The following is a 13,432-nucleotide window of genomic DNA, read 5'->3' as shown; positions in this document are numbered from 1 at the left end:
TAAATTCCAATGTCTGTATCTAGAAGAAAAGGTTTTGTCTTTAACTTTTTTTGCCAACAGAAGAAGTATGCCCGATCCCTATGGATACTACTTTTGTTATCGACTCATCTGTCTGCGATGACCCTAACAACTGGAATCGTGTTCTGAAGTTTGTGAAAACTTTGGTCACATATTTCGATGTGTCACCATCTGTTGGTCGCATTGCCTTAATCCCATTCAGCACTGATGCCAAAGTGGAACTTAAGTTCAACCAATTAACTGGAAACCTTCTGAATGGTGAAGAAGTCAACAGGCGAGTTGATCTCCTGATATGCCAGGGTGGTTCAAGGCGAATCGACAAAGCGTTGGATCTGGCAGACAAGGAAGTGTTGACTCGGGCTGGCGGAATGAGAGATGTATCAAGGGTAAGATTCTGGCTTCTAATTTAACATTCTCTAGTGAAAGTTACCTCAGACAAGTTTGTTATCAGTTTTTACATTGGAAACAATCGTCAGTAAGGATGAAATTGTGGTTTATAGGTTGTCTTAATTTTTTAGTTTAAGCTTTCTCTATCTTATTTTCTAGCCTGCATTTTGTAATCCTAACTACGGTGCACATGTGTGCAAGAATAGATGGAGACAGAGAGGCGGTTGCCTTTCGTCGAGCACGTCTTTCCTGTAGTTCCGCAACTCTGATCTCCTTAATGACAAGTGGCTTTGAATAGTGAATTGATAAACATGGTTCTAATAAAAAGACTCAATTTTGATTTCGTAATCTCATTGTTTCATTTTTTGTAGCCTGTTTTGGTAATCACAGCAGGAAAGCAAACAACAGACGAAGGACCATACACGCCTGTTGATGAGGCCTCTTCTCGCCTCCAGAATAAAGGATCAGCCGTGTTCGTGTTGGGTATAGGAAATGACGTTGACCCTTCAGAACTGAATCAAATTGCTGCTGGACCTAAAAATGTGTTCACAGTGGACTCGTTTGAGGACTTGGATGAAAAAGCAAATGAAATCAAGAAAGGCATATGTGTACTAGGTATGTTTTGTTTTAAATTAATTATATACTAGTTAGCGAACATCTAGTTTTTACCCCTTTCTTAAAAATAATTTATTTGGATACTTGGGATTCATTGTTATGCAAGATGTAAATACGCGATGTTCTCTATCTTTTTCTAACAGTACCATCTTTTGTTCTTTCACTTTTCTTAATTTCATTTGTTCGAATTCTCTCTTCTCTGCCACGAGGGCTACTGTTCCATTATAGGTGAGCTACTGGTCAAATTTGGTGATGTATACCAAATGGTGTAATACCACGAACAGTTGCAAACATTGAATTCAAGCAGATTTGTCTCGAACAAAAAGCTGACCTTTATTGACACTTGAATTAAATTATCATTTTACCGTTCGATGTGTTGTTCTTTGTCTTTGATTTTTTCACCTCTTCCGTGTATAATCCCTCTTCTCCCCCCCCCCCCCCTCCCCGAGACCTAACTCCGATGGCCTCTGCTTACGGCCGTCATTTTGAAAATTTACTGAGTTCCAATTCTACGCTGCCCTCTGGAATACCCCAAGAAAAGCTGGTTAGGCAATCGTTTCGATTGTTGCTAAGATGCCATCATTTCATCCAATTACAGCACTGGAAAAAAAACGAAAATTAATTCAGTTTTCGTTATGACGCAGTAAGATCAAATCACAATCATCACATCAGCAATGATCTACATGGTCTTCCAGCGAGCTGTGCTAACTACGTTAATACATATAGAAGTAACTTTAATATCAATTATATTAATATTAAAATCACTGTCTGGCCCGGCTTGGTAGGGCAAAACCGACACATTTGAATTATCCATTGCACTTCCAAATATGGAATCTCGTCATACGAGCTCGTAACGATAAACTGGGAACGATTTCCGCAGCGTATACGCAGAACTGGAGCTGACTAAATTTTCAAAATGGCGGCAGTAAGCAGCTGTTAAATTGGAAGCCATTAGAGGGAAGAATTGAAGGGAACAGGGATTATCGAGGAAGGAGAGCTGAAATAGAAGACACTAGATAACAGATCAGACGTTTCAGATGATAATTTTAAGTGTCAATAAAAGTCAGGTTTTGCCTACTCGCATTCCATATTTCCCACTGCTAATGGTAATACTTGAATGTGTGACGGGGTGGAAATTAATTGACACTAGGAAAGGAATAAATCCATTGGTGGATTAAACCTTATCTGTAGACACTATTTTTTACGGTAATCCTTCGACCAGGCTGTATTTGTATTTTGCTTAGACTCTGATCCCAACGTTCACCGCTATAGGTCTAGTACAAATACATGTCCTCTCAAGTTGTCATCCTCAGCAATTGTACTTTGCTGTTGGTGCCAATAATAAAGGGTTTAAACTTTTAAGTAACAAACTAGCTCATGCAGAAAACGAGTCCAAGAAACATTGTTAGAATGATGAAATCATCTTTCAATTCCTCATTGACTTTATTTTGTGTGTGTGTGCGTGTTCGCCATGTCCAACTAACAGCCCAGTTTGTAAACTACAAGTGTAAAAGTTTAATGGTCCAAGAAAGTAATAACATGGTAATCTCATGCGTGTCACTCACTTCATATCAAGAGCGCAAATAATTATTCACTCTTGATTTCCCTCTCTAAAACAACTGATTTATTGCCTGTTTACTTGTGCTAATAATCACATTGTAAGAGTTACAATGTGAACGAGACTTGCAAATTAGTGCATTGTCTATCCAACTGGTCGCAGGGGAACGACGATTTTTATCATCATTTATTAGTCGAAAGGTGGCGCTAGGGTCCGCCGATATATCCATTTCTCTCGTTCACAGATGTCGATGAATGTGCCAGACCTGAAACAAACGAGTGTGACACCAACGCTGAGTGTACCAACACCAAAGGATTCTATTTATGTAGCTGCCTCAGTGGATATCAGGGCGATGGCAGGACGTGTGAAGGCAAGTCGCTATTCCTTACGGACATTTCATTTCCGTCTATTCAACAGTACCGTCAATTTTGTCTAAAGCTGCACCCATGAACAATTGTTTATTATTTGAAATATCCTGTTGCCGATGTACCTTTTTTGTTAAGGGAGGTTGTCGTTTACTCGAGCGAATTTTTCAGCAAGATTCAACCGTTTTCGCCTTAGTATAGTTGGACTTTCAGAGTTAGCTGGACAAATTAATAAAATGTACTATTTTATGTGGCTAGTTTTACAGATTCCTCAAAATTTCTCAAAATAGCTGTTCAGATGGCAATAATCTGTGGTCGTCCTACTTGCGTTACTTACAGATATCGATGAATGTGCCAGCCCTGAAACAAACGAGTGTGACACCAACGCTGAGTGTAGTAACACTGAAGGATCGTATACCTGTAGCTGTCGTGTAGGGTACACGGGAGATGGCAAAAGCTGCACAGGTAACCGTAACTGAATACTTTGCACAGGCATTTCATCGTAATTTGATTCGTCAGGGAAAATATTTGTTCAGGGGTCACGAAATAACAGCTGTGAACATTCACAGCAAGTTAAGTGAGAGGTGCTCCTCAGGCACGCGAATCTTGAGGTTTTTTTTAAACTTTTCTTACTTTAACGCAGATGTTGATGAATGTGAGAATGATGTGTGCGACTCCAACGCCCTTTGTACCAACACTGAAGGATCCTATGGTTGCGAATGTCGTGTAGGTTATACAGGAGATGGAAAGACCTGTACAGGTAAAACACTTTTTTGTGGTAAACACTGTCTTGTGACCAATCCAAAAGAGACTGGGTTTGGGCAGATGTATATTTCTTGTGCCTCATCTTGTGCTTGCATCTGTCGATGAAATTTCGGTTTCAGGAGATATGTTTGGTTCTTTGTTTCTACCTGTCTCAAATGTGTGGTTACTGGTTGCTGTAAAAAAAAGTCTCATCCCGCTGTAATCCGTCCCTTGTCCTTACTTACAGATATTGATGAATGTGCCAACCCAGAATCAGGTAACTGTGGTACCAACGCTGAGTGTAGCAACACTGAAGGATCGTATACCTGTAGCTGTCGTGTAGGGTTTACAGGAGATGGCAAAAACTGTGCAGGTAATTTAATTGTGGAATTCGCCGTCATATGTGGCGGTCCTCAAGCGTCACATCAAATTGGATTGTTCATTTTAAGACAACGAAATTAAAGCTATTGGGGCGTAAGTTCCCCTTCGAAATGCCTCTTGAAGTAAAATATATTTGTTGCCCTTCTCAGAGCTCATTTTCGCCCTCACAATTAGTCGGGCCAAAAAAGCGTATGGACGCTCGCGAACGTCAACTCTGGTATTATAGTGCATTTTATGGCCTGAAATTTTGTGAAAATATATTTCCTGCGGTAAATTATTAATTTCTGTCCTATTGTTGACCTCTTTCTGCTACAGAAATATCTTGTGAATTCGTTGGGGATGCTTGTTAAGTAGTAGATAGATCATCTATGAACAACATTTTCCAACGCTATGGGAAGTTGCTATGTTCTGTTTCATTACAGAAAATGGTGATCAAAATGTTTGGAATGTCATTATAAATAGTAAACAGCGGTAGACTTGCCCAGTGAATCTAATTGGCTGCAATCACACTTACCCATTCAAGGTGGTGTTGGACACCTAGATATAGAATTTCTTGAACAAAAGCAAATCTTCCTGTAGCGGTAATCCAAGCATTCCTTACAGTATTTTCCTTGTTAAAAGTAGGAGTTTTGCGTGAAAGTTAGATCCCACTGATTTCTTCAACACAGATGTTAACGAATGTGAGAAGGATGTCTGTGACTCCAATGCTCGGTGTTTCAATACTGAAGGATCCCACGTTTGTCGCTGTCCTAGGGGATATACGGCAGACGGCAAGATTTGTAGAGGTATGTAATTTCTTCTGTGATGATAAGTGACGGTTGCAAAACGTCTGAGTAAAGAGGGATTAGTGTTAATAATGTCTGTTAGTTGGTTTGGTACATCTTGTATCATTTGTTTGCATCTTTTACTTTTAGTTGTGCCCTGGTGGTAACGTGTTTAAAAGTGAACAGATTTCGCTTTGATAAAAATAATAAATGGCTGCTGAATTAGGATGATATAGGTAACACATGGATAGGCAAAGCATCTGGAGACTGAGATGCGGCTTTTGACATCTTGCAAGCATAATTAATCAGAACGAAATTAGTCAGCGTCCGAACTTTTCCGTTTCATTACAGAAAATGGAGACCAAAATTTTGGGAGTTTATGGTAAATGGTGAACAGGCCTAGAATCCCACAATGAATCTAATTGGCTGCAAATTCGCTTAATTCCCATTTAATGCCGCACGTAACACTTCCCTGAGCTGGGACTTAACGGACTTTTGTCACACCAGTACTTTAAAAATTCTAAACAATGTTACGTACGCTAAAATCGAATAGGACGCAGTGTTTCGAGCTGTTGCCCACCTACCTACCTACCTACCTACCTACCTTCCTGCCTGCCTACCTACCTACCTACCTACCTACCTACCTCCCTACCTTCCTTGCTACCTACCTACCTACCTACCTACCTACCTACCTACCTACCTACATTCCTTCCTTCTTTCCTACCTTCCTTACTACCTACCTACCTTCCTTCTTTCCTACCTTCCTTGCTACCTACCTACCTGCCTACCTGCCTACATCTCTTCCTACCTTCCTACCTTCCTACCTGTCTACCTGCCTACCTATCTACCTACCTACCTACCTACCTACCTACATTCCTTCCTTCTTTCCCACCTTCCTTACTACCTACCTACCTTCCTTCTTTCCTACCTTCCTTGATACCTACCTACCTGCCTACCTACCTACATTCCTTGCTTCCTACCTACCTACCTTCCTACCTGTCTAACTGCCTACCAATCTACCTACGTACCTACCTTCCTTCTTTCTTTCTGTCCTTCCTACTTCCTTTCTTTTCCGTTCTTTCGATATTCAGTTTCTGAAGACAACAAGACTTCGTTATGTACATAATATTTTTGTTAATTTCATTTCAACAGACAACAATGAATGCTTAGTTGATAACGGAGGATGCCAACAAGTTTGTACGAACACCAGTGGTAGCTTTTACTGTTCCTGTAACCCTGGATTTGTCCTGAAATCCGACCAAAAGACTTGTGAAAGTAACTATCATTATTCTCTTATGATTACTGCTTAGCTAACCATTTTTTGTTCCTTGCTTTACGCTACGACGGTGCCGGCGGGGTTGGGGAGTTGTCCTTTCATATTTTCAGTTGCCATCTTTTTTTTTCCATTTTTCGTGTTACATGACACCAGCCAACACTGTATGATCATGGTTATAAGGTGAAGGTGTGATTATTTATTTATGAAATCAATGATAAGTTGAACTGCTGGTGAAACAATGATTCTCCAACTAAGTGCTTTAAGCGCTTGTAGGCCTCCTTAAGCTTTTTATTTCAGTATCCATTTATTTATTTATTTTCAGAATTTGTGTGTGAGGCCGTGGCCGATGTAGCATTTATTGTGGATTCATCAGGGAGCATTGGCAGAAGGAACTGGCTAAGGATGCTACAGTTCCTTAAAGACATGGTAAAAGCCTTCAATGTCGGTCCAGACAAGACCCACGTGGCTGTTTTGGCCTATAGTACCGGGGCTAACGTGGAGTTCAGATTTAACAGGCTCACTGGCTCTGCCGTAACAGAGGAAGGATACTATGGTCTTATAGATAGGATTAGGTTCCAGAGAGGTTACACGTTTATTGATAAAGCTCTACTGCTTGCTGACAGAGAGATCTTTACAACAATAAATGGGATGAGGCCGCAATTACCACAGGTATGTACTATTTAAGACTTAAACACCATAACCAATAAGGTTCCTTTGAACATGATAGTTTACTCTTCCAAAGAATTTTAGCTATAACAGGACTGGCCCATCTTTGTTGATAGCTCAAATCTCAAATCCGTGCGCAAGCCAGGCACTAACAGAATTTCCTTTATTTTCTTTTCCATCTCTCCCTTTCTTTGGATATGTTACGAGTTCACAACATGACCAGCTCCCAGTTGGCATGACAGCTCAGTTGGTGGAGCACTGCTCTGGTATCCCGGATATCATGGAATGGAATCGCGTTCAAGCCTGACTTTTTTTTTTTTTCAGGCTTTCTTTTCACAACTGCTGTTACGCACATAACTTCGATTGTCTCTCATTAATTAAATCTTTCATCCGAATTCAAAATGTATGAATTGCATATATTTCACTTCCACGATGCATTGGGCTTGTGGGTCTTGTAGGATCTTAATGTGTGACTGCTGACTCAAAGCTGACGTCTTATTCCTTTTTTGTGGGCGAAGACTAGCGCAACATCTCTAAATTATGTAGCTTATTTTCAGTAGGCTGGAAGTCATCATAGACACCCATTTTTGACACTTGTTTGTTCGTTATTCCAAAATATAATCAGTCATTGTTTTCCGTAGTAATTTAGGTCACAAGAGAAGTGACTCACAGGTTACTAGCCTTGGAATGTCGTTCGGATACGTAAATTACAGAAGTAACCTATTTACTCGATTTTGCGAACCGTCGATGAGGTGTCCTCCCTCGGTTAAGTGCCTTATCGGGCTGGTTACTGCTTTTGAAGGATCTATTCGAAGGACTCAACTTTAAAGGAGGTCACTTCAGAAATCGTGTACTTTTTTAACCACCTGTGAAAAGTACAAGTTGGGTTGAGTTACTTACCATTGTTTCAGATTCTGTAGTCAAACTGATCCACACGAAATTCCTCTCCAAAATCCAAATTAAGCGTCGGCCATTTTGAATAGCACTTAGTAGCCTGGCCGCTTTTTCGTGACGTCATTCCATCCTACGAAATTGGCGCGAATCTCAAACGTAGTTAGTCACATTGCTGTATTTCTTTCTCCGCGGTAATTATATTTTTCGTTACGTGTTTGTGTGCAGCGAACATTGAACCAAAGACTGCCTGTAATAATTTAAGCTATGAAAAACCGTAGAATATAGCGTTGTTACTCCGCTTACCGATTCTGCAATGGAGAGGGTACAGATTGAATTTCGTATGAATCAGATGTACGTCAGAAGCTGAAAACATAGTGTGTACTTTTTATTTAACTATAAAAATAAACGCTAGAAGCGGTAGGGTATCGTCCACTGCACGATTAACTGACGTACATGGAAATCTATTTAGGAGTGCGTCTTTGTGACACTGGACTTTGAAAAGTTGTGTTGACAACTAAAGGAATATTGTACCACATTTTAAAGTTTAAGGAAAATTGTCTCATTCTCCATCCATTCCTCCTAGTTGTAAATGAAGTGTCATTAATGAGCACTCCTTTGTATCAAGGGCGTACTTTTTGAACACGATGTTCACGTGATGTCTTTTGCAGGTCGCAATTGTTATCACTGACGGCAAGCAAACAACAGATCAAGGTTCATTCACAGAACTTTCAGTAGCATCCCGCGGACTCAAGGATAAGAACGTCAAAGTGTTCTCTCTTGGCATTGGAAGGAATATCGATCGAACTCAGCTGAATGACATTGCTAGTTCAAATAACAACGTGTTCACTGCTGCTAGTTTTGCAGAGCTTGCACCCGTAGCGGAGACGATTGTACAGAATTCTTGTCCTGGTAGGTTCAGTTTGAAGATGTGTAAGTTGCAGTCCATGAGAGCCTTCTATATTTGTATAAATGATGTCTCTTTGTCTGCAAAAAAAAAATCATGCCAGGCTAGCAACAAATATTTTCCGTCGAAACTGGTGGTAAAACATGAAACAAGACAATATATGAGCAGTACAAATTACAAAAAGGCATTTGTAGTAAGAGAGGGTATTTTTAAGCGATTGTTACTTTCTTTATCGCTAACAACGATGGGTCATTTCATTCGTAGCAGCAACTGGGAGGAAATACCCAACATTATCTGTCTTGTCGAGTCCTGGCCACACTGTCCGGGGCGCGCCAGTGATCTGAGTGTGAAATATGTTTAGCCTAGTTAAAGAAAAATGTTAGCAATTTCCTTGAAAATCTTGAGAGTCAGTCTTCTAAGAAAACAAGAAATGACCAAAACTTAAAAACGATATGATTCTATGACAGAGCAGCTGTTAAAACCGTTAAAAAGTAAAATTGATGACATCTTATTCAATACGGCCCGTATTGTTACTTGGTCTATTCCGTTTACATTTTCACTAACTCTGGTGACTTGTTGTGGTCATTGGTAAATTGTGTCCGTTCTTATTTCTTTGCAATACTTCAGAATTATCTTTCTCTCTTTTGTTTTCAATACAATATATTGCGATCCTAAGGTAGATAAGTTGAATAATTTATATTTTAATCAGTTGTGGCTGGCTCACGATGAGCGCCTTTTCTGGAAATTCAAAGCTCTCGGAACCACGCACAGTTTGATACTCTGCATGTGAGCTCCATTGCTTCACTGCTGTTCCTAATAACAATCAAATAATTTCGAGAAATAGAAATTCATTGCTTTGGGCAATAGTTCGTTTCCTTTAGTTTGGCGTGATTTTTGTATTTTTTCGTCGTTTTTTCTTATTGGCTTCTCGAGCTTCACAGCTTTCACACGCTAACACTGGTGTTTTGCTGTTCTATGTTTTACAGCATAAAGGCTTTTGACGGCCATTATCTGGCTCATTTTATAGCCTTTTGTAGGACGCGTCCCCATTGTAAAATTCACTGGATGCTAAAATTGAAAATTGCTAGTGGTATCAGAAACGTTTCACAACATTACGGGGCAATGGCAATTAAGAGCCCTCAGACATACTGTGCCGGCAGCAGCCTTGACATTCACTGTGTTGTGAATTTGCTTAAAGTTAAACGTTTTCACTCATTGTCTCTGTTGCTGCTTTTCAGGGCCAACACCAGCACCAACACCAGTGCCAACGCCGCCAGGTAATTGATGTGCATGTTGAACAAATGTCTTTTTCTTTTGATTGAAATGTGATTTTACACTATGTGTACACATTAACATGCAAAATCTTGTTTTAGTAATACACTTACGGTGTTTTCATTTTGCCGTCCACTTACTTGAAACAGAAGATATGTGGTTTATGAAATGCTCATTTAGTAGAATATCTTTAGTAACTAACTTTTTAACAATGCTTTTTATCTAGCTGAAGACGTATGCCCGATTCCTATGGATACAACTTTTGTTATTGACTCATCTGTCTGTGACGACCCTGACAACTGGAATCGTGTGCTGAAGTTTGTGAAAACGTTAGTCACCTTTTTCGACGTGTCAAAACCGGTAGGACGCATTGCCTTGATCCCATTCGGCACTGATGCTGAAGTGGTACTCAAGTTTAACACCTTAACTGGAAGCCTTCTGAATGGAGAAGAAGTGAAGAGGCGAGTTGGCCTCCTGCTATGCCAGGGTGGTTCAAGGCGAATTGACAAAGCATTAGATCTGGCAGACAAGGAAGTGTTGATTCCTGCCGCTGGAATGAGAGGCGTTTCAAGGGTAAATTTCTATTAATTATCAGGGTGAAACGTTTCTCAAAGAACTGTACTCCAAAGTGTTGTGTTATGTATTACTGCACTCCAAATTGTTGCTTTAGTCATCACCCTTGGGGAGCAGGGAAGGCGCAGTGGTGAGAGGAGTCGCCTGCCATGAATGTGGCCCGGGTTCGATTCCCTGCGTCATATGTGGGTTGAGTTTGTTATTGGTTCTCGTCCTTGCTTCGAGAGGTTTTTCTCCGGGTATACCCCTCTCTTCAAAAATCAACGCTTCTAAATTCCAATTCGATCTGGAAAGTGTCCCCAATTGGTGCTCTGCGCAAAATACATTGACACTTAAAAAAAGTGATTTATTTATTTATTTTAATTATCCCTTTAAACTCCGATATCAGCTTGTGTATTGTTCCTCTCCCTAGAATTCTAATAGCACTCTTTGAACTCTTTGAAAGGATTTGCCCAATGTAGCCGTCGTCAAAGGCGAAAAAAATTGCTACGATTGGCTGTGGGTTTTGCATTTCATGGCGGGTTGAGAAAATGCCAGCCTATCACAGAGCGCGGTAAAGCAAATCTAAAGCAAATAGGAATTACTTTCGACACTCAATTGAACGCCGCTCAAATATAGGGAGAAAAGTGGTGTGTTCGTCTCTTTTGGGGCGTTAAAGTGGCTTACGCTTTTCCGTATCTTGTTTGCAGCCCGTATTTGTAATCACCTCTGGAAGGCAAACAACAGACGAAGGACCATACACGCCTCTTGATGAGGTTTCTTCTCGCCTTCAGAGGAAAGGAGCAGCCGTGTTCGTGTTGGGTATAGGAAAAGACGTCGACCCGTCAGAACTTGGCCAAATAGCCTCTGGGCCTCAAAATGTGTTTACAGTGGACTCATTTGAGGACTTAGACGACAAAGCTAATTCAATAAAGAGAGGCATCTGTAAATTAGGTATTGTTTGTAATGCTTCATTTTAGCCGATAACAATGTGTAATATGAATAAGTTTTCATTTGTGGAAAATGAAGATTGCTTGTTTGGTTACAATTTCGCCATCAATCGGCACAGTAGGATGGCGTTTTGACAATATTCTGTTTCTCTATGGGTTAAGTAGATGTCATTTTCGTTTTATTTATTGTACTGTTTTGTTCTTTCAGCACTTCCCCCTACTCAACCGCCCACTACAGCGACACCAGCAGGTACGCTACAATGCTAAATTTTGAATTTGCTCGTCAATGGCTTAGTGGCTTTCACGTGGGCTCGCAAATTGTAGCTATATGTTATCATTTAGCTGTTTTATGCAATGTTGCTTGTGACGCTTGAACAATGGGGAAATAAGAGATGTGTGACAAACAAGAACGATTCGATGTCTGTGATGTCGCAGGTTACTTTTGTGTGTTTGATCTGTCTGGTTTAGCGCACTTTTTCAAGGGCTTATTGCAATATTGGTGAGGTGACGGTGCAGCTACAAAAATCAGGAGGGTGTCAATGAATGTTAGCGTATGAACAGAGAAATAAACCAAGTTGCTACGTAAAAGTTCAGCCGTAAATTTAAATTTGCGAATGCCTGTGGAGGTATTCAACGAAAACGGAAAACCCAGTGCGGCAAGAGTGATTGATAAAGGTTTTATAGAAATCTGGGCACTGTTGTTCTAAATTTGGTCAAGGCTAATCCCCGATTAAAAGTTAACCGAGGTTTTTATCTCGCTCGTTAAGAATGTTTTTCAATGCTGAGTTTAAACTTACAGTAAAGAAAAGTTTGAGTCAAAACTGAAGGGCAAAAATCTATTTGAAAAATGCTTATTGATTAGTAATTAAACTCGAATCAAGCTTCACATTTACCCAGGATTAGCTTAATCGGGCCCAGGAGTTAATGCATAAGTAAAACCATAATTCCTCAGCCAGAAGGTCCCATATCTTTCACTCTGCACCGTGCAACCTATAGAGAGATGCCTCGCATTGTTTCTCTATATGCTCTTCCTAAAAAGCCTTGAGTTCTGTAGCATGTTACTAACGTTTATAGATGGAATCTATTAATGTGCCTGTTGGTATGAATGTGTTCTTGGACTGGTGTCTTTAGTCTAGTCAGGTTTTCCTCTTGGTCATTCAACCTTTGTTATCCGGCGGCATCCCTGGCTAGTACAGGCCTAACTGAAATAACGAAAAATAAAATTGTTTTAATTCTCTCTCTCTTTAATTCTCTCTCTCTCTTCTTCTCTCTTGATATGTATCTTTCCATTACAACTTCACGCCGATTTAAGTGTGTCATTGAGAAATGGGTGACTCCGCTGGATTTTGTTGCCTGAAGGCTCTCTTTATTCCTTTGGGCATTCACTTCGGCAGCCGCGAAATTAGCTCGTTTTTACTCGGTTGAGAAAAGGTGAGAACTTTGCAGGAAGACCAAGACGCGAATTCAAAAGACAGGAACAATTGTCTAATTAAGCAGCCTTGAGCCGCGAAGTTGCGAGAGTATTCCTTTGTTCTTGTTATCAATAGGAACTGCGAGGAATCACTGCAGACGTTTGATGGTTTTAAGTTCTTCGCAAAATACTTTAAGCTGTTGTTTATATCAGTGAACGAAGAGTCTTTTGAGAGCTTTAAAAAGAGATCCTAAACGTGGTGTTTTGATCACTGTAAGCCGAGTTTCGATATTTTTCGCCAAGCGGTGCTTAGAGCGGCGAAGTTATTATGCTTAATTAAATTTGTGCATGGCATCATCATCTTCCCGACGCGTGGAAATCAATACCATCTGTTTAATGATAACTTTTTTTTTACGAAAACGCTAAAACATTGATTTGTATTCCCTAAAGAAAGCACCTTAGGAGCTATGAAAGAGTCAAAAGAGTTCCAATTGTAATTCACTGTAAGCAAACTGGTATTTGTTACAAGTGAAGACGTGGTCGATCGTAATTAAGTTTATGTTTCTAAATACTTGCTTCTAGCAAAGAGATTCCAAAATATCAGACCAAAAAAGGAAGAAACAAAAGGGAAACTCAGCGTGGAAGTCGCATTCTGTTTATACTTAATGACGCATT

General features: G+C 40.1%; 1 protein-coding gene across 1 annotated transcript in view; it reads left to right on the top strand.

Moving 5' to 3' along the window:
- LOC146448984 (uncharacterized) overlaps positions 1-13,432 on the top strand; it is a gene marked incomplete at its 3' end in the record, with an annotated part of 85,567 nt that overhangs the window by 54,580 nt on the left and 17,555 nt on the right. Inside the window, exons 62-75 of the mRNA XM_085102062.1 lie at positions 61-404; positions 777-1,020; positions 2,823-2,948; positions 3,283-3,408; positions 3,587-3,703; positions 3,935-4,060; positions 4,737-4,853; positions 5,985-6,107; positions 6,431-6,777; positions 8,337-8,577; positions 9,811-9,849; positions 10,071-10,417; positions 11,107-11,350; positions 11,555-11,596. Of these exons, the coding sequence (XP_084958188.1) occupies positions 61-404; positions 777-1,020; positions 2,823-2,948; positions 3,283-3,408; positions 3,587-3,703; positions 3,935-4,060; positions 4,737-4,853; positions 5,985-6,107; positions 6,431-6,777; positions 8,337-8,577; positions 9,811-9,849; positions 10,071-10,417; positions 11,107-11,350; positions 11,555-11,596 (2,583 nt within the window). The remainder of the gene's footprint in view (positions 1-60; positions 405-776; positions 1,021-2,822; positions 2,949-3,282; positions 3,409-3,586; positions 3,704-3,934; positions 4,061-4,736; positions 4,854-5,984; positions 6,108-6,430; positions 6,778-8,336; positions 8,578-9,810; positions 9,850-10,070; positions 10,418-11,106; positions 11,351-11,554; positions 11,597-13,432) is intronic.

The sequence above is a fragment of the Pavona decussata genome, unplaced genomic scaffold (genome assembly GCF_977016875.1).
Source record: "Pavona decussata unplaced genomic scaffold, jaPavDecu1.1 SCAFFOLD_705, whole genome shotgun sequence".
In the NCBI taxonomy this organism is placed as follows: domain Eukaryota; kingdom Metazoa; phylum Cnidaria; class Anthozoa; order Scleractinia; family Agariciidae; genus Pavona; species Pavona decussata.
The sequence above is the reverse complement of the archived record's forward strand: the minus strand, read 5'-3'. Positions and strand labels throughout refer to the sequence as shown.